Here is a 26445-nt window from a genome sequence, read left to right as displayed (position 1 = left end):
GTTCCGTCAGCACGACGACGTGGTGACGGTGATGGTGAAGTGATCTCCGCAGGGCTTCGCCTAAGCATCGCGAAACTATGACCGGGGGTGTAAAAGGTGGAGGGGGCACCACACACGGCTAGGCAATTGTCTGGTGTGTGCTAGGGCGCCCCCCACACATATATAGGTGGGAGGGAGAGGGGAGGCTACCAGGAGGCGCCCTAAGTAGGCTGAATCCTACTTGGGGTCTCCCCTTGACCGCGCCCCCTGCCATATTTGCCGGAGGGAGAAGGAAAGAGGAAGGGGGAGAGAAGGAAGGGGGAGGCCAAATCCCCCTTTCCTTTCCTTTCCCCTCTTTCCTTCTCCTCCTGGTTCGGCCCATATGGGGGGCGCACCAGCCCCTTGTGGCTGGTGTGTTTCCCCTCTTGGCCCATAAGGCCCATATCTTTTGCCGGGGGTGCCCGGAACCCCTTCCGGTGTCCCGATATGTACCTGGTACCCTCCGGAACACTTCCGGTGTCCGAGTACCATCATCCTATATATCAATCTTTACCTATTGACCATTTCAAGACTCCTTGTCATGTCCGTGATCTCATGCGGGACTCCGAACAACATTCGGTCACCAAATCACATAACTCATATAATACTATATCGTCATTGAACGTTAAGCATGCGGACCCTACGGGTTCGAGAACTATGTAGACATGACCGAGACACCTCTCCGGTCAATAACCAATAGCGGAACCTAGATGCTCATATTGGCTCCTACATATTTTACGAAGATCTTTATCGGTCGAACCGTTATGACAACATACGTAATTCCCTTTATCCATCGGTATGTTACTTGCCCGAGATTCGATCGTCGGTATCTTCATACCTAGTTCAATCTCGTTACCGACAAGTCTCTTTACTCGTTCCGTAATACATCACCTCGTGACTAACTCCTTAGTCGTTTGCTTGCAAGCTTATGATGTGTATTACCGAGAGGGCCCAGAGATAGCTCTCCGATACTCGGAGTGACAAATCCTAATCTCGATCTATGCTAACTCAACAAACACCTTTGGAGATACCTGTAGAGCATCTTTATGATCACCCAGTTATGTTGTGACGTTTGATAGCACACAAGGTATTCCTCCGGCATCCGGGAGTTCCATAATCTCATAGTCGAAGGAATATATATTTGACATGAAGAAAGCAATAGCAATAAAACTGAATGATCATTATGCTAAGCTAACGGATGGGTCTTGTCCATCACATCATTCTCCTAATTATGTGATCCTGTTATCAAATGACAACTCATGTCCATGGTTAGGAAACCTTAACCATCTTTGATCAACGAGCTAGTCAAGTAGAGGCTCAAAAGGGACACGGGGTTTGTTTATGTATTCACACATGTATTTAGGTTTCCGATCAATACAATTCTAGCATGAATAATAAACCTTTATCATGAATAAGGAAATATAAATAACAACTTTATTATTGCCTCTAGGGCATATTTCCTTCAGCCCGCCCGCTCATGAACGGACATGTGGCAGGAGTACGTTTCTTGGCTTTCACGCGGGTTTAGTGGAGGCGTGTTCAGCCGGGCTTGCAGCGGGCGGCACCCTCGACCGGCGGGCCGCTTCAATGGCGGAGGCAGTGAGAGGTCGCGTCCGCCCTGAGCCGCCTTCAATGCGGAGCGGCGCGCTCTACAGCGGCATGAATGCGGGCAGCTGGCGTCGGGCGGGATGCGCGCGGGAGGGGGAGGATTTTTTGGTGGGTCAGGGCGGTCAGAAGCAGGCTTGGGATTGGTCGGACTCTTGCAAACCTCCGGACTCTTGTCTCCGGTTTGCCGAAGAAATCGCGTCCGGACCGCCCTGCGGACCATACAGGTCAGCGTTGGATGGTTTCCTCGATCTGAACAACGTAATTCGAATGGTTGCGGGAGGTTTGAGAGTCGGCGTTGGAGCTGCCCTAAGGATGCATTCAGGACGACTGGAAAAAAGTCAACTGAAGCAGTATATTCGGGCATCCATGCCTGAATGGAAGCCGACGAAACAAACATCAAACATCTGACTGTGTGTTGAGCCGTTGGCGCGGTAAACAAAGCAAAGCATCGCTGTCCGGCCTTCACTTGTGAAATGTACAGACTGCGCTTTCCTGGCAAGATGCCAAGGCGTGAGATATCCTCCTCGTGCAAAGCGCGAACTCCTCTCGCCACTCCCCATCAATCAACTCAAATTAACCAGAACGAAACCTAAATTGAATTGAATATGCAAATGGAAAAACTAAAACGATGCCCGAATACATACATTGTTTAAACGAAACCCATTTAGCTATCCCCGATACTGTTTCAGAGCTCAATTCGATTTAATTCGGGATCAATTCGATTTAATTCGGTTTAAAAAACGTGTTTATTAAACAACAACTGGCGGTTTAAAAAGGTGGGCGGAGGGACACGAGCTGACGAGCAGCAGTACTACTATGCAGACGTCTGAACTTGAAGGGGAAGCAGGACAGTACCAGTAAAGCACGGGACCGAACCGAGGAGACCACGCCTCCTCCGTCTCTCCCACTCCCACGGCAGCAATCCAGCGAGGCACGGCAAGCAACCAGCGGCCGAGGGGGCGGGGGCCTCGGGTCTTCGGGCAGCCCACCACGCCGCGGCGGCGATCCACCGGGGTGGCGGGGCGGAGATGTCGGACGCGCTGATCAACGGCCTCGCCGGCGCCGGCGGCGGGATCGTCGCCCAGCTCCTCACCTACCCCCTCCAGACCGTACGTCTCGCCTCCCCGCGCCCCAGATTGCTCGCTCGCTCGCCTTTTGCTGTTGTTGCTTCCGCGTGCTGAACGGGGAAGGGTTTCCGCGGCAGGTGAACGCGCGGCAGCAGACGGAGCGGGACCCCTCCAAGCCGGCGTTCAAGGACGGCGCCGTCCGCCAGTTGTGCCTGGTCCTCCTCCTCCCCCCGACCCCCTTCTCCTCTTCGTCCGGGCTGACGCGTAATCTGCCCTGATCCGAGTCTAATGCTTCCATGATCTCCTCTTCTGCTCTAGTAGGTGGTGCAGAACGAGGGGTGGGAGCGACTCTACGGCGGCCTGGCGCCCTCGCTCGTCGGCACCGCGGCCTCTCAGGTTCGTTCCCTGCTTGCTCGATTCACCTACTACCTGCCTGCCTTGTTTTTCTTCTTCCTGTGAATACAAGTCCAGCCTTGTTTTTGAGATGCTTTACACGCTTCTTGATGAAATTGATGTGCTATTAGGGTGTCTACTACTTCTTCTACCAAATATTCCGGAGCAGGGCGGAGGCAGCATCCCTTCGGCGATCCATTAGAGGAATTGGGGATGGATCCGTCGGGATGTTCCAATCACTCACTGTCGCTGCACTTTCTGGGTAATTCGAATTATTTGTGCATCTATCGTTGACCTCATGCTTTCGCATTGTCTTTTCCTGGACTTAATTACTGTAAGCTCATACTGTGTGTTCTAAAAGGTTACGGCTATGATGATGAGCTTTTTGTGCTCTTGATTCCAAATCTGCACGTTTGCTTTTTGCAGATGCGTTAATGTACTTCTCACGAACCCAATTTGGGTTGTTGTCACACGAATGCAAGTAAGGAAATGCCAGTTTCTGGGAGCAGTGTTTCCCAGTCAACTGCCTTTAGTGGAAATCATTTGATATCCTGAATACTAATTTATTATTGTCTGCAGACTCACAGAAAGGCAAACAAACAGCAAGGCCCTCAGGATCAGGGTTTGACATCTGCTCTTGATAAGGCCCTACAACCTGCCCCAGTGGAAAACGTCCCTCATAAAACTATCAATGTTGTATGTATCCCTGATCATTCTCCCTCTAGGATAAGACAATAGGGATGCAATTACATTTTGCTGACTACTACATGTCTGATTAACGTTTTGTTCTTAACCATATTGGGAAAAGGTGACGCTACTATTAAGTAGTTTGTGGGATTATAAGGTTGTGACTGGGCTCATGTTACTATTAAGTAATCCCTGCGTCAGCGACACATATTTCGGACGGAGGGAGTACTATTTATTTTGCATCTTGAATATCTTTTGAGGATTTTCGTGGATATGGATGTTTACCTTGTAACTGATAGTTCGTGCACATCCACGTTTCTTTTATTATAATTCATTAGTATGTCATTTCTTGCTAAGTCACAACCTTTGGCATCAGCTAGAAGCCTATAAGGTTACCATCTAGTAACAAGACACATATATCCTTATAATCACTAAGATTTCAAACTGATAAATTCACCCTTTCTCCGCCCTTTATTTGAAGGCGCCCAGCTGGTGAGAATCGGTAATGCCTTAAATTGTTTATAAGTATCAGGTTCGGGTTCCACAGGGTGTCAGGATTCACTAGCTGAACAGTAAGCACTGAAATGATACATGATATATTCTTCACATCATTGCTATGTTGCTGCACGTATCGTACAACAAAGTGCATATGGTTTGTATTCTCGATAAAAGGAACATGGTCTGAGCCGACTCTTTGAATCTTGTAAATGTTGAATTATGATTGTAATGTAAGGAATATAACTTGGTTGGGCTAAACTTATGGGAAAAAATCTTCCTATTTTGAATTTGCATATGTCGGAATGGAAGGGCCTGGGAGTCATCTTGCGGTCAGCATTACAGGACCAAGATAAATAATGTACTAGAATAATGGGGTCAATAATGTTACTTTATGAAGGCACATAACAAATTCATGTTTCCTTTCGTTGTTGTCTTTTATTTATTTATGTAAGGCTGTTATTTCACATGTGGTCTTAATTCAAAGCCGCTCTCAACTGCTACAGTTATGAACTAGTTTGAAGTATGGCTGATTGACTTAGTCTATCTGCAGATTCAGGATCTTTACAAGGAAGCTGGAGCGTTTGGCTTCTGGAAAGGGGTTATTCCAGCTCTTATTATGGTAAGTCTCTGTTTTTCGCACTTTCTGTTTCTCAGTGGTCTTACAAGGGTGGTTCACCACGTTTTACCTGCTACTAGGTCAGCAATCCCGCAATTCAGTTCATGCTGTACGAGACTCTTCTTAAGAAGCTGAAGAAGAGACGTGCCTCTAATTTTAAGGGGGCTCAAGGACTGACTGCTATTGAAGTAAGCTATAGCTTTTCTGGTGAATTATTTTTAGTGATTATTAGGAGGTCTGTTGCTGGGGCCTGAAGGTCCTGAACCTATTACTTATGAATACCTAAAAGTTTGTTCATTCATGATATATATCCAGTCTATAAAAAGGGAACAAGATTTGTTGAAAGCACTTTGGCATTTTGATGTGCTCCTCTAATATTAGCATCTCTTTGTTAGTTAACTATGTTATGGAAATTCGTAACAGCTAACCTCCTTCGTGAAAACACATGCTCAGGTTTTTCTTCTCGGAGCTGTTGCAAAACTGGGTGCAACTCTTGTTACATATCCTCTTCTAGTTGTGAAGGTGATTATTTGGTGCAGCAGATATAAGTGCAACTTTTCCGCTGCATATTTGTGCATGTATGTCAAACTGAACCATGCTTATGCTACAGGCAAGACTTCAAGCGAAGCAGATGATTGATGATGACAAGAGGCATCGCTACAAAGGTACACGATCAGCCATCATTCGTGTTTTTTAAATGATTCAGTACTGTTGCTTCAGTTCCTCTTTCTGCTACCAAGTCATTTACTTCTCTTCCGGTTATTATTTCTTGCTATTACTGACCTTCCTATCAATTATTTCATTGCATGATGTCTTCCTTTCAGGCACATTTGATGCAATCACAAAAATGATGCATTATGAAGGCCTATCAGGGCTTTATAAAGGAATGGGCACAAAAATTGTACAGAGTGTTTTTGCTTCTGCTCTCCTTTTTATGATCAAGGAGGAGCTGGTGAAAGGTGCTCGATTCTTGGTAACCGGTGACACCAGCCTGGTTAAGAAGTTGCCTTCAAAGCCGTCAAGATGATCTAGGTCTGCGCAGAAGTGTTAGTTGCTGATTATATATCATAAATTGCAAACAGAGTAGGCAAAAAGAGCTCGCCTCTGAGGCATCAGGTTACAGATGGTAGACACAATGGGTATGTAAACTTGAGATTATACGGTGACCACTATGATTCTCGTAGGTACTGGGATAAATTACACATTGGATAGGATATTTAAGCCATTCATGTAATGTAAAATATATTCAGGAACGTTGGAACATCAAAAATAAGTTGGTAGTTCGAATTGCAACTGTCTCATGTGCTCGGGTCTCTTGGTTTTCTTTAGCTTGTGTTTGTTTCATGAAAGGATGTCTTGTAGTATATCTGAAAATCAGCAATTACTTCAGCTTATCGATATTGGAAAGTATCTATAACACCAGTGAGTGAGCAGTGAGCCTGGTACTTTAGGGACTAGAGCTGACTTTGGAAACTAAAGTGTAAACTAACTACCTGATAGGAGAAAGAACTCCAGATGGAATTTAATTTGTCTTTTTGGGTATTCTTCCTGCTTTGTTCTGAAATCTATCAAAAATCTTATATAAGACATTGAAAGTTAGGACATCACCCCCATAATAATTTGTTTCAATCATTGTTCTTTTATAAGAAAAGTGTAACTTTTTTTTGAACAAAATCTTTCTGTGATGAAAAATCTTTATCCTAAATGTCACCAGGGGAAAACCCGGTTTTTTAGAGCATCTCCAACCGGGCACCCCATGTTGGCCCCAAACGCCCGGGCGGCCTGCCCGGTCATTGTTTAGTCAGGTATTCGCCACCTAACTGGGTTGTGCTTTGGATTGTCCGGTACTCTTCATACTCAGCCCATATGTGCGACAGATATGGGGACACCCAAACACGCCCGCCACGTAGGTTGTGGCCCGCTATGGCCCACCACAACCCCACAAATGCCCCACCTATCGGACAAAACCCTAGTTCAGTCCACACTCGACCGCTCCACTCAGTCTCCTCCCATTCCCGTCCCTTTTCGTCCCCTCCCCTCCACCATGGCCGGCTTCGGCAGTGACTACGGCATTCTTTGTCCGTCCAGATCACGGTTCGGCAGGAAGGCCGATCCGAACGGACTCCTGAAGGAGGACGACTACGATAGCGAGGCGCTGGACGACGAGGAGCTAGCGCTCCACATCACCATTGAGCGTTCGTGGGTGGACACTGGCGGGAGCTCGAGCTCTGCGCCATCCTCGGTGGCCCGCTAACGCAATGCGGCCGAGCGTGGCGGGCCGTCTCGCTTTGTGCCACTGCAGATCCGGTGTCGGGTGTGCCTCTCCCCTTCCCCTCCGAAGAACCATGTCTTTTGGGCGGATTGTGTTATATATTTGTAATTCTGATCTACATAGCAATGTTGATCTAGGTAGTTGCATGCTTTGGATGAATTTGGGGGTTGGACGATTTGAGGACGACGGTTGTGGGCGAGGACAAATAGACGGTGCAAGTCAGTGTCTGTAGACGCGTCTGAACGCATTCGCGGATGTATAAAGACCATATTTGACAACCAGGGTTGTAGATGCTCTTAGAGCAACTCTAGCAGATATTGCGAATCCGCCGTCCCACAGAATAACCGTTAACCTAAGGTACTGGGGCAAAAAAAGGTCCCGAACAAGTGCCATATATCGGGCCGTCCCATAATTTACAGTTTCCTTTATCCTTGGCGGGATGGAAATTTCTGCACCAACCGCCATGCCTCGCCTGCTCCCAACCCCAACGAGCCCAGCGCCGCTGCCGCCTAGGGCCGTGGAGCAGTGTGGGTGCAGGCCGGAGACAGTGGTGTGTTCAGCTACCGGGGAGGCTCGGGGAAGGGTGCAGGTAGCGGTGGAGCCTCCCTAGCGTCTAGCGACGCACTCGCCGGCCAATGGGAGGGGCATCAGAGAGCTAGGGGACTGGGCGGCGCGCGCGTGCTTGGGGAGGCGAGGGGACATGGGGGCATGGGAGACTGGGCACGCAGCTTGCGACTCAGCACGAGGGAGGAGGAAGGAGGCGGGGCAGGAGCAAAGGGCTCGCCGCCGGCGACAAATGCAACAGTCCCCGACCCCGCACCCCTGCATCACCCCGGTCATCGGCCCCCGCAACGGCCGCCTCGCCCACACCTACTGCTCCTCGCCAGCCACCCTGGCGAATCTCGGGCGTGAGCAGCAGCTCGGGCGCTGTCATGGGAACAATTCCGACAGTAAAAGAGGAGACTTTTTACTGTGCATCATACTACCCAACATAGTGGGTAGTATTTAGTTGATCCAATGGTCAGTATTGATCTATAAATTTTTCACTCAAGGACATATTAGTAATTCTCAATAAGAGGTAGATTTATTCTTTCTTAGCTTTAATCATAATTATATTAATCTAATTAATTAAGTTAATCCCATCTGACGCGACATTGTTCCTCCGCTGCTCACGAGGCCACGCCGCCGCAAAAATCTCCATGCGGCTCGCCGGCGCAAGGACCTCCGCTATACCCACTCCCTTGCAGCCAATGCATGCACACAGAACAACACGGCTTCATGTGGCGCCCGGTGCACTAGCCGATTTGATTTTTATTTAATGAGTAGCAACGGCAACGCGGCTGACAGGGCGATGGCGAGCAAGGCGGCGCGGGTGTGCGACGGCCGTCTGAAGTGATGGGCGGGGTGGTGCTGCGAGGTGATTGACAAGTTCGATAACTCCCTCGGTGCACTCCCAAGCCTCATTGCGAGGAGGCACGAGCGGATGCATATGCGGCCCACGTTACAGCTACTCCCTCGGGCTGCCGGAGCTGCCCCGCGAGAGAGGCACGGCGACGGCGACGAACCTGGTTCAGGCGCATGGTGCGGAACCCCTGGTCGCAGGCCAAGAGCGTCGGGCAGCTTGTCGGCCCGGAAGTGTCCGGCGTCGACTCGCCCGAAGAGCAGAAGGGTGAATGGAAGACTTATCAACTGCCCATCTTCGATCCCGCCGTCGTAGAGCTCTGCTCAACGCCACCGGCCTTGTAATCACAAGGTGAGTTGATGCAATAGAGACAATCACAGGGGACCATATGTGCTTGTGGCCATCAGCAAGCGTCTCGCGTGCGCACTTGTGTTACGAGAGCAAGCAGTGATCTGATTGTTGCATATGTGCATGACGTGATTGTCTATCCGGCCGGCGGAGCTTTTCTACATCGTTGTGTCCTGTCTACGTGAGGGAAATTCCAGCTTGATGCACGAACCGAGGCCGTCAGCTTTGCTTCGTCGGCGGCCGTGGCTTGTCGCCGAAAAGTACAGGACGGCTTGCCGGTGTGGGCTGGGCAAGAGATGATGGGAGGAAAGGTTGGCCATGGCGGGGAAGAAACCTGACCGCGCGATTGATAAATATTGAAGTACCCAAAATGCCCTAACTAGTAAATATACTACCCAAAACCTGGTGTAGTACGGACTCATCTGGGCTCTCCAAACCATAGAAACGAACAGCCCAAATTGACTTGATGCACTGTAAAAAGTCTCAATAGGAGGGGTACGGTAAAGGAGTATGATCTATCGAGATGCAAACGGGTGTCACAAGTATTTTTACGAGTTCAAGCCTCTCACGACGGAGATAACAACCCTACGTCTCGTGCTTTGGAGAGGCTTTCTCTGTTTCCATATGATCATGAAATTGCAGTGAGTGTGAGAGAGAGTTTTTAGAGAGAGAGAAAGAGATGGAAGAATGAGAGCCCCTTTGTCTAGTGGTGAGGGGTGACCACCCTCCACCTTCTAATAGGTTGGCAATGAGGATTACCCAGGCGGGTATTGGACTCCCATCTCCGTCCCCATGATAGCCTTTCCATGCTCGTCCCCATCTCCATACCCGTATGCGGAGATAAAAATATTACCATCCCATCCCCGTCGGGTTTTTATCACCGTGGGAAAACCCATACGCGCAAGCAACAACAACCTTTGATAGCATTTCAGTAGGTTAGGGTTTTCTTAGGGTTTTTTGTCCAAAGGTGGGATGAGTGGAAATTTGGGTGGGTAAGGGCGTGAATTACATCGGTTTTACTAATTTTAGAGCCCACATGTAAGGTCTTCATGTGTAAGGCGGGTAACTGGCAGGGGTAATGCTATCCCATCTCCATCCTTGTCTTGCACGCTAGGTAAGGTATTTTACCCACCAGCTTCCCTATGGACATTAAAGTTGGCACATCCCCGTCTCCTAATAGAGTAAGTATCCATGGGGATGCAGGTAACGATTAATCATTACCAGCTTGACCTCCTATGTTACAAGTGGAGATATTATTTCAGCCCACATCAAACCGCTATTACCGTCCACTACGCAATATAGTGAGAGTTTTAATAACGTATGGAGTGTTGAACCCTTCGATGCCTCAGACGCTCCTATTGGTTGTTCACCTTCTAATACGTTATTCAGCAGAGTAATTCCCATCTGCCCGAGTACCTGACACGCCGGGTCGTTCGAGTAATGTTGGCTCAATGTCGTCTGAGTAAGGCCAACTTCAACGTGTGATCTCAAACGGATGTTCGGTTCGTCCGCTTTTTGTTTGTTTGAGGCAGAAAAAAGGCACGACCGTCCATTTACTGTCGTGCGGGCATCGGTGCGCCCAACGGGCACGCCTCCAAAAGACGAAAATAAACTTGCAAATAATACAAAAACATGAATATAAATATAAAACGTCCATACGATACGCCCATACGTCCATGGTACCAAAGTTGAACGCAGATCTTAATTAAACTACAACTTAATCAAAGCCATTAAAAAAAGTAGATAAAGGCCCGTCGCCGGTGGGCGCCGTCGTCTTCAGGAGTCGTCGTCCTACTGGTCATCGTCACCGGTGAGGTTGGCGTAGGGCGGTGGCTGCCACAGGTGGGCTGGCGGCCCCTGCCAGACGGGGGGCGCCTGTGCCGGAGGCGCCTGTACCACCTCCTCCCGTGGCTCCTGCTCGTGCTCTGGTGACCGTGGCGGTGGGGCTGACCATGGGCCGACACCCACTGCGTCAGCCATCTCCGGCGCCGTGCACGACCAGCTCCATCGCTGGCCCACCAGACGAGGGTTCCACGCGGCGATGGGCGCCTCCTCCGGCACCTCCTCCTTGACGTCGACGTCCATCTCCGAGATGGCCACGTCTCCGGCCGCAGACAGGGCCAGAGCGGTTTCCAGGCCATACCATTGCTGCTCATTGTGCGTGTTCATGGAGTCCTCCATAACACACCTCATGAGCACGGGCCTCCTCCTCCTCGGTCATGGGCGGGGGCGGTGGCAGGGACGGGAACGGAGAAGGCGTCGGTGTGATGCCGCCACACGCCTACGACTCCGCGTTTGGGGAGGGCTGTCATCAGCACGAGGAGGACGCGGGCGGCGCGGGCTAGGAGGACGACCGGCAAAAAAGGATTGCCGCCTCTGGTCGTGCTCGTCGCGGAGCCACGTGTCCCATACCGGCGAATCTATGGCGTACCTGGAGTCCGCCAGTAGATCCGGTGGGAGGCGTCGACGCCGTCGGTTGATCTCCTCGCAGCGGGCGCGTCGCGGGCACTGGAGGGATCGGCACGCGGTCGACAGAGAGATGCCAGTTATTTGGCAGGTGGACATCTCCCCAGGGCATCGGCATCGCCGTCTCCCAGTAGCGACGACATACATCGACATGGATGTATGGCCTGTCGCGATGCCCTGCCGCTGGCGGCGCCATCTGGAAAGCTGGCGGAGCAGGTGGCGGAGAAGGCGGTCTGCTGGAGCGGCGTTGGCCCGAGGAGGAGCTGGCCTCGTGGTCGTGCTTCCCCTTGATCCAATGCCAGCCCGTGGCGCCGGCGGCGAGGTGGGCGAGCGGGGCGGCGGGGAGGTGGCTAGGGTTTGCTTGTGTCGGCAATGGAGGAGGCAAGCCGGCTTGGAAGCGGAAGCTGTGGACTGGGCGGTCCACGACTTCCACATTAAGAAGGACGGTGACCCCATGCCCCTATCAATGACAGCCGGGCCCCGCCATGCGTGTGCATTCAATTTGGACGGTGAAGGTAGGTGGACGGCCGCCACGCGTCCCATGGCGGGCGAGGAGCTACCGCGTGCCCGTCCGTTCGGCGTCCGTCTAGACGCAAACCGGGCGTAAGTTTGCATCGGAAATGGGGCAGGCCGGACGCAAAACAGACAAAATTTAAGAATGCGGTCGCGCGTTGGGCCGTGACATCTGTCCGTTTTGGAACAAACGAACGCGGGCGGACAGGATGAGGCCGCGCGTTGGAGTTGGCCTAACTTCATAGGTGAGCGAGCATGACCCAATTACAATCTATATTTTATTTTTAGGGTGTTTTATGCTATTTTGCAGGACCGCTGACGATTTGTATGTGATTTGCTATGTCCGATGTCTCGCGGTACTGTAAATCCGGTTTAGTAGGAACCGTGTAATATTTCTACAGGACGAGTTTTTTGGCGTTTCTGCTCCGGTGCTCCCCCCTGGGCTGAAGGCGAGGGGGAGAAACACAAGGACGGCTGAGATCTGTCAAAAACGATTCGTGAAGAGGGGCACGATCGTATTTTTATGCCCGCGGAGAGCGCGCGTACAACCCTGTACAAGCCCGCATCGGCCCGATTACTTTTGTACACCGGGGGTATACATGTATTGTACGTGGGCGATTCGTTTTCCCTTGTCACGTGCGGCGGTCGTGGGCGTGGGCGGCGGCGGTCGTGGGCTAGCCACGCGGCGCACGAAAACTTCCAAAAACGTCACATCCTATAAAGAGGGAGGGGAACCACCACCGGCCGCATCTCCCCCACCATTTCCCCCCAAATCGGCTCACTCCCTCTCTCCTTGCCGCATCGTCTCCCCCTCGTCTCCATCGCCCCGCCACTGCACCTACTCGCTCAACCCCACCGCCTCCCTTTCTCCGGTGGGTTCTCTTAGGCTTCGATGGCGCAAGGTGGTGGCGCTGCCGCCACTGCGCACGGAGTTGCGGTCGAGGCCGCGAACACCGCGGCAGATGCCGTCCAAGAAGTGGCCGCCGTCGGCGGTGCGGGAGATGCCGCACCCGCAGTCGCTGGATCGGTCGCTACGGCGGCGGATCTGGTGGAGTAGGGGGTGGTGGGCTCGGACTCCGTCGTGCCGGACCTGGTGGTGACGGCGTCTGGCGGCGCACTGGATGCAGGTGCGGAGGCGAGCGACAAGCAGGTGGTGGATGTGGTAATCCTTCTCGTTCCCCTCCTCTCTTAGTTGTAGTTGTTAAGCAGAAGATTTAGTAGATAGGGTTTTTTATTGTAGATTTGTGATTGAATGCGGCACCCCCTTCTGCTTGTTAGGGTTTTTTGATTGAATGGGGAACCCCATTTGAGAGTTAGGGTTTTTTATAGTTGATTCGTGGTTGAATGCTAGAGAGATCATAATGAGAGTTAGGTTTTTAATATTAGAATCTGGATTGCCTCATGTGCTCAGATTTTGTTCTATGATGTATATGTTGTTAGATTTGTTTTGCATATTCCCTCAGTGGGCCACGACAGGGGCCGAGCCACCACCCAGTGTATCTATTAAAGTTGATATTGTACAAATGAGGTTAAAATCCTACTTTGTTCATTTGATGTCTAACAATTAATTGTTGAAATGAACACAGTACGTTTAACTAGTGCACAATTTCAAAATAGTTAGGAGCTTCACTTTATTATCCATAAACTAAAATTGTAGGTAGGATTTATTTTTGATCTGTAGGATTGCTGTACTTATAAAGTAAACCATAAGTAGATTTGCTAGACATGCAACTATGCCAGATGACCAGGTCATATTAAATTTATGTTGCATAACTCCATGAATGAATGTCATATGAAATAGTTTCACACCTAGCACCAAAAATTGCACTAAGATTTCCATTCCTGAAGCTCATGGCATTACAATATACTATCCAATATAAGGTTCAGATTATAGGGCAGCTGATGCACCACTATGTACATTACATGAGCCAGATGAAGTAAATGCAATTACTTGTTGTCAACCAATGTACTACCTCCATTAATTGGCAGACCTGAGCACTCACAAGATTATTGTTGGTGCCCAGTCTGGCATTATAGTTTGAAGGACCACAGTCAGCATGATCTAAAATTTTAGTTTGACCAAGCTATCATTGTAGAATGCTTGACCTTTGGATAATTTTAGGTCAAAGTAACATTTTAGGTTATTAGAAGCACATTGCAGATTACTTGACCTTTGCATACTATGTTATATGTAGTTAGTAGTATAATTGAATTAATTACTTATATTGCAGAATGAGGAAGCTGCTGGCAACAAGAGGAAGCTGGACATCGCTGGGTTCGACGACCCGTCTGATTCTGACGACGACGAGGAGGTAACCCCAAGTTGTTTTTGGTCTGTTTATTAATCTGTGTGAGATGTTGTTTGTTGATGATGCCCTATATGAATGCCTCTAAATTGGAATGCTATATAGTTTATTCATTGATATCATAAAGTTGTGTTGTTTGGTCATTAATTAGCTCTAAATGGCATATTTGTGGTCTTTGATCATGAAACCATATCTGAATGCACATAAATGGAAATATTGTGTTGTTTGTCCATTGTATTATTCTAAAATGGGAAGTTTTGTTGTACTTTCAATTAATTCCTCTGAAAGTTGTGTTGTTTGTGCATTAATTAGCTGTAAATGGGATATGTGTGATGTTTTTTCATGAAACCATATATGAATGCATATAAATGGAACTATTCTGTTGTTTGTCCATTAAATTCTTCTAAATGGAACTATTCGGTTGTTTGTGCACTAATTAGCTGTAAATGGGCTATTATGTTTGTTTGTTCATTAACGGGCAAGTAAATGGCAGTTATTTGATGTTTGTTAATTACATTACTCTAAATGGGAAGTATGTATTTATGCAAATCATTTGTATGTGCAGTACAACTCTGGAGATGAGGTGGAAGAGTGGAACCACAAGTCCTTCATTGAGCATGAAGCCAACAAGATCAGGGAGAAGGGGAAGGCGGCGTACTACAAGTGGGGCAAGTTCAGGTGCCCATACTGCACCACTAAGCCAATTCCCAAGGATGGGATGTATGAGCACCTTATGTCGCATGCACGCGCTTTAAAGACGAGTGGGCGAGACGTGAAGATCAGGGCAGAGCATGCAGCCCTCCTGAAGGCTATGGATCCCATGTAGTCACCCTCTGTGAAGCTGGTAGTGGTACTAATCATCAGTATAGTTGATGATGTTTAACTTTTGCGCTAGTATGGTTGTGAACTGTGAATCTGGAAGGTGGAAGTGTTTGTGAACTGTTAAGTAGTATGGCAGACTCTTAAGTAGTATGGCAGACTCTTAAGTATGGCAGAGACTTAATTAATCTAGTATGTCTCTGAAGTATATCAACTGTCTAGATGCAGGTCAGCTATGCTTTGTTGCATTGTTTATATTCTGATGCTGCAACGATCACAGTAGGTGCTTCAATGTTGCTTGACTGATGAGACATGCTGCATACAGTGGGCATGTGCTTGGTAATGGTGTGTGCAAAGAACAAGCCTTATCTACATAGGATAGATAGTAAAAAACATTGACTTGAGGTTTTCATAAGTTAGCATGATCGAATCTTCCATTACAAATATATTATTAAATTTAGAAAATGTTGAAAATCATTTTTTGTCAATGTTCTTAAGTTAGCATGATTGAATATTCCATTTCAAATATATTATAAAAATTGGAAAATGTTGAAAATCCTTTTTTGTCAATGTTCATAAGTGAGCATGATTGAATATTCCATTTCAAATATATTTTTAAAATGAGAAAATGTTGAAAATCCTTTTTTGTCAATGTTCATAAGTGAGCATGATTGAATATTCCATTTCAAATATGTTTTTAAAATTAGAAAATGTTGAAAATCTTTTTTGTCAATGTTCATAAGTTAGCGTGATTGAAACTTCCATTTGAAATATATTATAAGAATTAGAAAATTTTGAAAATCTTTTTTTGTCAATGTTCATAAGTTAGCAAGATTGAATCTTCCATTTCTAATATATTTTAAAAAGTGGAAATTTTGGAGGTGGTCGATAAATCACCGCCTTCTGGAGGGACCATTTGGTCAAACTTACATGGTGATTTTTTGCAGTCAGTCTATAGGGCAGTATAAATTCAAAAAAAAAACTAATATAAAACCTTGGAAACCTAGCTTTGTTTGTGCAAGAGATCATGTGTGCCCAAATTGAGGTGATTTGGAGGTGGTCGAAAAAATCACCGCATTCCGGAGGGGCCATTTGGTCAACTTAAGCCAGTTTTTGAGCATAGCTGATTTTTTCCACCACCTCCAAATCACTCAAATTTTCTTGTACTTGGTGACCCACATGTGCCAAACATGGCTATGATAGAAAATTTTGAAAATATATATTTTACAATGCCCCCTTGAGGTATAGACCGATGTTTTGACCACTCAGTCTAGAGGGCATTATAAAATTAAAAAAATATAAAACCTTGGAAACCTAGCTTTGTTTGTGCAAGAGATCATGTGTGCCCAAATTTAGGTGATTTGGAGGTGGTCGAAAAAATCATCGCATTCCGGAGGGGCCATTTGGTCAACTTAAGCCAGTTTTTGAACATACGTGATTTTTTCCACCACCTCCAAATCACCCAAATTTTCTTGTACATGGTGACCCACATGTGCCAAACATTTCTATGAATTTTTTTTGGAAAAATAATACTTTACAATGCCCCTTGAGGTATAGACCGATGTTTTGAGCAGTCAGTCTAGAGGGCATTGTAAATTAATAAAAAATTCAAAAAAATGTAAAACCTTGGAAAACTAGCTTTGTTTGTGCAAGAGATCATGTGTGCCAAAACTGAGGTGATTTGGAGGTGGTCGAAAAAATCATCGCATTCTGGAGGGGCCATTTGGTCTAACTTAAGCCAGTTTTTGAACATACGTGATTTTTTCCACCACCTCCAAATCACCCAAATTTTCTTGTACATGGTGACCCACATGTGACAAACATGGCTATGAATTTTTTTGGAAAAATAATACTTTACAATGCCCCCTTGAGGTATAGACCGATGTTTTGACCAGTCAGTCTAGAGGGCATTATAAATTAATAAAAAATTCAAAAAATGTAAAACCTTGGAAAACTAGCTTTGTTTGTGCAAGAGATCATGTGTGCCAAAACTGAGGTGATTTGGAGGTGGTCGAAAAAATCATCGCATTCCGGAGGGCCTGCAACTACATTAACGTGATTTTTTACACCACCTCCAAATCACCCAAATTTTCTTGTACATGGTGACCCACATGTGCCAAACATGGCTATGAAAGAAATTTTGGAAAAATAATACTTTACAATGCCCCCTTGAGGTATAGACCGATGGTTTGACCATCAGTCTAGAGGGCATTATAAATTAATAAAAAATTCAAAAAAATATAAAACCTTGGAAAACTAGCTTTGTTTGTGCAAGAGATCATGTGTGCCAAAACTGAGGTGATTTGGAGGTGGTCGAAAAAATCATCGCATTCCGGAGGGGCCATTTGATCAACTTAAGCCAGTTTTTGAACATATGTGATTTTTTCCACCACCTCCAAATCATCCAAATTTTCTTGTACGTGGTGACCCACATGTGCCAAACATGGCTATGAAAGAAAATTTGGAAAAATAATACTTTACAATGCCCCCTTGAGGTATAGACCAATGTTTTGACCAGTCAGTCTAGAGGACATATTTTGTTTCAAACTTGTGTGCAAAATTAGACATTTGACATATGCAAAAAATTGAATACAAATTTAAAAATTTACTTTGGGTATCCTCACATGGTGGAAATGTTTGGTCCAAATATTTTTAATATTTTTAAATTTTAAATTTAATTTATAATTTGAAAATTTAATGATTCAAACTTGTTTGCAAAATTTGACATGTGACATATGCAAAAAATTAGACATGTGACATATGCAAAAAAAATTAAATAAATAATAAAAAATGCCAGCCTACCAACATCATTTATATGAAACCCCACGGCCTGCATATGACTAGTAACCCATTGGGCCAGGATGCAGGCCCGCGGTGAATGTATATAAGTTGCCGATAGGCCCAACGGGGCACAGAGAGACTGGTTAGGCAATGAGCTGCCTGCTTTAGATAGGAACTTGAGATGATTAGCTCAGGTGGGTTTATAAACCGGTGCGAGCTCCTCTCCGGTGGCGAGGTGGGACTAAACTCCCACCACCCCGAGACAGTGCCCGCCGCGGCTTTGATTTGGGCCTAATTTGGGTGGGCCGTTCGAGGCCGGCCTCACACGCGGTTATCAGCTGGAGAGGGAAAAATTCCCCATTTCATCTGGCAGATACGAACCCTAGGTCTTTGCTTCTGTTCCCCATTCACTTCGTGAGCTCAAATCTCACATCTGGCGTCGCCGGCGATGGGGGACAAGAAGGGAAGGAGGTCGCGGTCGGCAAGTGATTGCCGCCGCGCTCAAGAAAAGTGGGAGGAGGCAGTTGGGAAGTTCTGTCAGGGCGATCTGGAGAAGAGGGCGAATGTGGAGGAGATCTGCAGCTGGTTTCCCAGCTTGCAGATGTTCATCGAGCATGGTAGGGGTCTCATCAAAGTGCTTACGGGCAATGAGAAGAAATCGTTGTTTGGTCCTGCTCGAGGAGTTGTTCTAGTCCAGGTTTTCCTTTGGGCTATGAACGAAGCGGAGAACTCCCCGGATCCGCGTCAGCGTGCGAGGTGGTACATGTACCGCTCCCGCCGCTGCGCCCCTCCTATTCCAGTGCCAGATCTTGTCGGAGTGTTGCTCGCGGTGCCTGCTCCGGTTGATCAGTCCAATGTTCACTCTGACAGTGATGTGGAGCAAAGAAAGGATGACAGTGATAGTGAAGATGTGGAGCATAGCGAGGATGAGAGTGATAGCGAAGATGTGGAGCAGAGCAAGGATGAGAGCGGGGAAGAGGAGGTTGTTCTGCTGCTGGACGACAGTGCTGGAGAGGAGGAGCAGGATGATGTTGTCCAGGAGCAGCCGGCGGACGTGCAGATTGTGGGTCCAGGGATCCCGCAGCTCGGAGACAGGACCATGCCGATTGAAGCGGAGACCTACATCCGTATGGGCATTCGTCACTCAGAGCGCATCAACAAGTTGAAGGACAAGAAAACAGAGTGATGGCATGTCAGTGTCTTCAGTTAGTCTATCTGTGTGAGTCAGTTTGGACCCGTTTGATAGCATACTATGTTCTAAGTTCTTTGAGAATACTTCAGTATTTGAGATTATGTTAGTTTTATTTACAGTGAGCTGTTTGGTTGCCCCTAATAAATGTGATTTTAGTACTGGAAAACTATAGTTATTTCTCTGCATGAAAAATGTAGCCCCTAATAGGATTGTTGATTGATCTATTTTGCAGACAAAGGAGCCACAAAAAAGGTGCTGGAGGTGGGAGCAAGACTGCTAGAGCGAGTAGCAAGTGAAGTGTACACAGCGAAGCAGGGGTGGAGAATCAACGTGGCAAGACTGGGAGGATAAAAAAGAAGACTCTACTTCCTGCTGAAGATGTGGCCTTTACTTTGTTGCGATGTTTTAGTAGTTGTTGCTGTTATTTTGCGGTGCTCACGAACTTTGTAAGCCTAGGATGATGGGTTAGGCAGACTGCAGGCCAAGCTGGCTTTTGGTTATATAGGTTTATGCTGGCTTGAAGTGGAAATAGAGCATTATTAATGATATATGGATCAGCCAGTTCTTCAACTCTAAGGTTGCGTTAATTTGGTTCTAGATTCAAATACATAGCTTAACCCTGCAAGGTTATCATAATCTCACATTTGTGTTTGGAAACAATCCTAGTTAGCCTAAATTACTGGTTGCAATGGAAATGTGTGCATTGCCATGATGTTTACGTATTTCATTTCTTATATATATTTCAAATATTTGAAAATCAAATCTACTTTTCCTCTTTCATTAATTTCGACAGTTTTACAATTCAAATATGCAAGATAATACATTCTCTTTCATTTCACTTGTTAATTAAAATATTTCTTTTTAGTTTTATCTTTGAAATAATTTTGAATCTCATATATATTTTTCTGTATTATTTGTTCTGACAGTTAGAAATTCATGAATGTGCGAAAAATTGTTGTGTTATATTCTTTTATGAGGTGATTTGAAGAACAACAAATAATGGTGGCAAATGCAAAAATTGAAATATGACAAAAAAAGCCAGCCTACTAGCTGCATACTACACAATTCAATGGCCAGCATACGACTAGCAACCCAATCATTTAATGGGCCAGGATGCAGGCCCGCCAGATTGTGATAATAGGCAGCTAGTAGGCCCCACTGGGAAGGGACGGACAGGGTTAGGCAATGTGCTACCCGCTTTAGAAAGGAACTTGAAAAGGGAAGCTCAGCCCGGTATATAAACCGGTGCGAGCTCCCCTCGCTTGGTGAGGTGGGACTAAACTCTCAGCACCGCTGGGATGTGCCCGGCGCAACGCTCGCTTGGGCCTAATTCGGGTGGGCCGTCCCAGGCCAGCCTCACCCGCGCGCAGATTATTACCACATTTAAAACCGAGCTGCTTCAATGTGTTATATTTCACTTATTCAATGTGTACGAAAAATTAATGTCTTATATTTGACTTATTCAATCAAATATTTATTTTCTTTTATATGTAGAATAATTTAAAATCTAATATATTTCTACTCTTTCAGTTATTCTCAGACTATTAAAATTAAAAAAATGCAATATAATATGTTTCATCTTTATTATAATATATCTTTCTGTTTTCTATTTCAGAAAAGGTATATCAAATATATTTTTTCTATGTTATTTCTTCTTAGAGTTTTAAAATTGAAGTATATGTTTTGTATTTTATTTCTTATTATAGTTATAAAAATCAAAATTCCATGAATGTATGTTGTCTTCTGTTTCACTTCTTAAATATAATTTTCATTCTATTTTCAAAATTCCATTTGGTTGACTCTAGAAAAACAACGTCCTTCGGGCTCCCCCTTCGGCAGACCCGAATGATGGTGATTGCACATGTGTTATGTGCTGGCCTGCATGAAATGACACCAAACTTTGGCACCATGTGAGGAAGCCCAATGTAGGCCCCCATGCAACATGTGAGCCATTCCTGACACCGAACGAACGTTGCGTCACGTCCGGGCAGCGTTTCGGGTTCTTTTTGCCGGCAAAATCCTAGTAAATGCATCGAGTGTTGAAAATCGATGAGAATTGGCATGCATGATGTCCATGGTCATCCCATTGTGTGAAAAAAATTTGGGGCCATTTGGTTGAGTCCAGAAAAACAACGTCCTTCGGGCTCCCCCTCCGGCAGACCCGAATGATGGTGATTGCACATGTGCTATGTGCTGGCCTGCATGAAATGACACCAAACTTTGGCACCATGTGAGGATGCCCAATGTAGGCCCCCATGCAACATGTGAGCCATTCCTGACAGCGAACGAACGTTGCGTCACGTCCGGGCAGCGTTTCGGGTTCTTTTCGCCGGCAAAATCCTAGTAAATGCATCGAGTGTCGGAAATCGATGAGAATTGGCATGCATGATGTCCATTGTCATCCCATTGTGTGAAAAAAATTTGGGGCCATTTGGTTGAGTCCAGAAAAACAACGTCCTTCGGGCTCCCCCTCCGGCAGACCCGAATGATGGTGATTGCACATGTGCTATGTGCTGGCCTGCATGAAATGACACCAAACTTTGGCACCATGTGAGGATGCCCAATGTAGGCCCCCATGCAACATGTGAGCCATTCCTGACACCGAACGAACGTCGCGTCACGTCCGGGCAGCGTTTCGGGTTCTTTTCGCCGGCAAAATCCTAGTAAATGCATCGAGTGTTGAAAATCGATGAGAATTGGCATGCATGATGTCCATGGTCATCCCATTGTGTGAAAAAAATTTGGGGCCATTTGGTTGAGTCTAGAAAAACAACGTCCTTCGGGCTCCCCCTCCGGCAGACCCGAATGATGGTGATTGCACATGTGCTATGTGCTGGCCTGCATGAAATGACACCAAACTTTGGCACCATGTGAGGATGCCCAATGTAGGCCCCCATGCAACATGTGAGCCATTCCTGACAGCGAACGAACGTTGCGTCACGTCCGGGCAGCGTTTCGGGTTCTTTCGCCGGCAAAATCCTAGTAAATGCATCGAGTGTCGGAAATCGATGAGAATTGGCATGCATGATGTCCATGGTCATCCCATTGTGTGAAAAAAATTTGGGGCCATTTGGTTGAGTCTAGAAAAACAACGTCCTTCGGGCTCCCCCTCCGGCAGACCCGAATGATGGTGATTGCACATGTGCTATGTGCTGGCCTGCATGAAATGACACCAAACTTTGGCACCATGTGAGGATGCCCAATGTAGGCCCCCATGCAACATGTGAGCCATTCCTGACACCGAACGAACGTTGCGTCACGTCCGGGCAGCGTTTCGGGTTCTTTTCGCCGGCAAAATCCTAGTAAATGCATCGAGTGTCGGAAATCGATGAGAATTGGCATGCATGATGTCCATGGTCATCCCATTGTGTAAAAAATATGGGGCCATTTGGTTGAGTTTAGAAAAACAACGTCCTTCGGGCTCCCCCTCCGGCAGACCCGAATGATGGTGATTGCACATGTGCTATGTGCTGGCCTGCATGAAATGGCACCAAACTTTGGCACCATGTGAGGATGCCCAATGTAGGCCCCCATGCAACATGTGAGCCATTCCTGACACCGAACGAACGTTGCGTCACGTCCGGGCAGCGTTTCGGGTTCTTTTCGCCGGCAAAATCCTAGTAAATGCATCGAGTGTCGGAAATCGATGAGAATTGGCATGCATGATGTCCATGGTCATCCCATTGTGTGAAATTTTTTTGGGGCCATTTGTTTGAGTTGAAATAATTATTTGATATCAAAATTTTCTAATATGAAAAAGAAAAGAAAAAAAGTACATGAAACGAGCCCCTCGTCGCTCAAAGAGAGGAGCAGCTGCGATTTGTTACACAATTCCCGGATCGGAATCTACAAAATAAAACTCGAGCGTGGGAAGCCTATCCCTTTAATTTAGGAGCACGTACTGCCTCTCCTCAACCAAGGAAGGCAAAGATCACGGGCGTTCTATCCCTGGTGGTTACGACGACCTAGGAGATCCTCCTCCTCCTATTTAGTCTCGGCATCGTCTTTCATGTCGTCTACGACGGCTCCTACCGCTGAGTCGACGACAGCTGCGTCCCTAGCATCGGCCCAACCCCAGCAAGATCGTCGAGAACATCCAGGTCGTCAGCGCGTGCTGGCCGTCGTGGACGAACTGCGTCCATGTTACAACGCCGACAACTTCCATCTTCATCGAGTGATCCAGTATGTTGGCAACCGTACCGCATCCACGATGCTTTTCTTTGTGCGTGTGTTAGATTCGATAGGACTAAGATTAATTAGCGCATAATCTTCGCATTACATCTGTTGGAGTAGATGTTTTTTGTCTGTGCGTGTATTAGATTAGATAGGCCTATGACATTAGATTTGTTTGTGCGTGTATTAGATTAGATAGCCCTACGATTGCAAATTAGTTTCTGCATGTTGTTTGTTGTCTTTCACTTGTAGGTTGGATTGATGAATAAACAACAATTTTTAATCAGTGTTAGTTATAGCATAGTCACTTTAAGTTATAGCAATGCCCTAAGACATGCATGTTGCAACTATGAGACGCCGACTAATATTGTATGTGTTGCACGTTTGTTTGATGCATGTTCCAGTATGCATAATTTCGTTTTTTTCTTTTCAATTTACTGTTAATTAGGCAATGTCACCGATTCTTATATCTATTTGTACAGTACCATATGAAAATAAATGATTAGATAAATTATGTTGCTTTTTATTATGAAACTAATTGGTTAAATAAGTACTTGTTAAACTGTCATTTTATGTGCTGCACGTGTCTCTGCTGAATGTTTCAGTATGAATAAATTATGTTGTATAGTTTTCTATCTACTGTGGGATAGTGTATTCCATTATTATGTTTTATGCAACAATATGTTAGGAAAAAAGTTGATTACATAATTTATGGTACTATAACCAAGTATATTTTTTAACAGGATGGATGAAATCAACGGAGAAATTGTTTGCGCCGTAGAAAAATGGTGCAAACTTATTGCCGGTCTATCTTCCGGTCAACGGGCCACACTTGCCGAAACACCACTCCGTAGCATGCTTCAGATACCTTCGCTGAAGATGCGTACACTGTTGATCCGGTACATGGTTGAGATATTTGATCCTAGCAAGGGCAGATTCATTGTACAAGACTTGGTTGGCGAAGTGTCTCTCGGTGCCGTGGATGTTGAGTGCATCTTGGCCTTGGAGAACCACGGACTGTCGGCAGAAGGTATTCTCGGTGAGGAAGGTGAGGATGTTAAAGATCGAGTGCCGCCTCAATTCTTGAGCAAGACCACAGGTAACATAGTCATCGATGATCTGATTGTGGACATCACAAAAAATAAAATCTGCCGACGACGATTTCCTTCGGAGAGTTGTCCTCGTGTTGCTTGGAACAGTTCTTGCTCCCATGTCGAGCAAGACTGTACCAAAGCAATATTACGCATTGGTGGACGATGTGAAGCGTATATCCAAGATTAATTGGAATGCATTCACCCTCCGGGTTCTGCTGGACTGCCTTCGCAACGTGAGGAAAGGCAAACACCTCCGCCAATGGCCGAGAGGGAACTTAGCTCTCCTGCAGGTACACCTTTCAGACTTGTACCATTGCAAAAAAAATATGATTGCTAATTTACCTGCTGTATAGTACTAATTGTAATTTTTCATATTCATGCAGTACCTGTACTGGGAGAAGGTTCAGCCTCTGGAAGGTGAATGCGCATTCAATCCTAGCTTGTCCATGGAACCTCTAATGAGGAATTGGACTGAAGCTGCAGCCTCAAGGAGAGACAAGTTTGATTATGACCAAGGCCGTGGCCGTGGTAACATCAAGGTAATTCATTACGTTGGGTACTTCTTAAATCTTTTATATAACATAATTAGTTGTATTAATATTTTTATTGATCACATATACTTGTATTTCACATGCAGATTGAAGACAACATAACCAAGGAGTATAGGGCGCAGGAGCGCAAAGTACCCGAACCAGAAAAGCCAAAAATGAAGCCCGCCGTTGGTGCGGCAAAGAAGTCCAAGTTAGCCTCAAACGCGGACGAGATGATGAACCTCATCATGAAGCGGTGTATGGATTACATACGCAGCCAAATGAAGGAAATACCAGAACAAGTAGCCGAGGTGACACACCCTTAATTCTATGTTTACAACATTTTTGAAGTTGCAAAACCGTGCCGACATTAATTAATATTTTTTATGTAATGCAGAGATTGTTAGAGAAGTTGAACCAAAATGGTGTGATGTACAAGCCAGCGGCTGCTGCGGCTTCCGGCAACAACGATGCCGACCTAGAAGTGGATTCCTTTGAGAATGGTCCGCCAGAAAAAAAAGAATTCGTGTACAAGGATGACTCTGACGGTCTAGAGCCGGTGATTGATTTGACACAGCCTGACGAGCCTGTTGTAAACCAGAACAACGATGATGAGGAAGTATGTTTTCATTTATTTGTCTTCATTTATCTCAATTATGCATCTTCATTTTCGTTAACTGAACCTATCACATTATTTTTTTGTTAACTAGAAAACACCTGCCAAGTTAAATGTTGACAAGACAACGAAGCCTACTGATGAGTGCGGCGCAACACCGGAGAACCCTTGGATTGTAGGTAATTCTCCTCGAGCAGAATCGTCCGACATTGACATTTCTGCAAGTTCTATCGACAGGATGGTGGGTAAGAGCAAGGGGAAAAAGTCTGCAGCAACCGCAAAAGAAGACGATGTTATATCCGGGAAGCGCCGACGGACTGTTCCCAAGAAATTTGAATCCCCCTTTAAACTTGACAAGCCCGGCAAGCGAAGCGCTCGCGGTACTAAGCCATCCGGCAACACTACCGCAACTAGAGGTACCGTTAGTAGCTATCTTAGTGCTTAATTTACTACCATTTCATGTACTCACCGTTCGTGACGTTCGTAATTTATCATGCAGCTCTGTTTAGTGACAATGACATGGAAGGCTCTGTTAAGGACGATTTGACACCGGAACTCATCGATGCTGCTGTTGCGTTTGTGGAGGCAGCTGCTCGGTCTGAGAAGAATATGACAAAAAGAGTTTACTACAATGAACGTGGCACCTCTGTGACTGTGGAGAGTATACGACCGGTACTTGAGCATACATGGCTGGCGGATGACGTAAGATCTATTACCATGTCCTGCTATTTAAGTGCATAATCTAGGTGTCACCTATGAAAATAAAATGTTCTATTATTTTACGCAGATTATCGATGCTTATCAGACACATTTGGCTCTGCGCGTTGGTCATGATCGGCACCTCTGTCCAGCCTGGAGGTCCAAATACCTTGTTGATCGTGCTAAGGCACGAGACAACCCTAAACCGTCGAAATACAACATGGATAGTGCGCTGAGCAGAGCTGGAGCAGTACGTAGGGTTCTGGACGAGTATACCGTCCGTGATAAGGTACGATATGTTCTTACTAGTTCATTAACACTCATTTCAACAAGCATAATTGCATCTG

General features: G+C 46.3%; 1 protein-coding gene across 1 annotated transcript; it reads left to right on the top strand.

The window, feature by feature from the left end:
* Positions 1-2415: 2415 nt before the first annotated feature.
* On the top strand, positions 2416-6180 carry LOC123097966 (peroxisomal nicotinamide adenine dinucleotide carrier). The gene is made up of 11 exons (XM_044519828.1): positions 2416-2735; positions 2831-2908; positions 3015-3089; positions 3218-3348; positions 3513-3567; positions 3666-3782; positions 4822-4890; positions 4968-5075; positions 5341-5409; positions 5498-5552; positions 5712-6180. Exons 1-11 carry the CDS (start codon positions 2655-2657, stop codon positions 5912-5914), a joined length of 1041 nt encoding a protein of 346 aa, XP_044375763.1. The 5' UTR covers positions 2416-2654; the 3' UTR covers positions 5915-6180.
* The last annotated feature ends 20265 nt before the right edge of the window (positions 6181-26445 follow it).

This window comes from Triticum aestivum, chromosome 4D (assembly GCF_018294505.1).
Source record: "Triticum aestivum cultivar Chinese Spring chromosome 4D, IWGSC CS RefSeq v2.1, whole genome shotgun sequence".
NCBI classification, from domain to species: domain Eukaryota; kingdom Viridiplantae; phylum Streptophyta; class Magnoliopsida; order Poales; family Poaceae; genus Triticum; species Triticum aestivum.
This window is presented reverse-complemented; position numbering and strand designations above follow the sequence as displayed.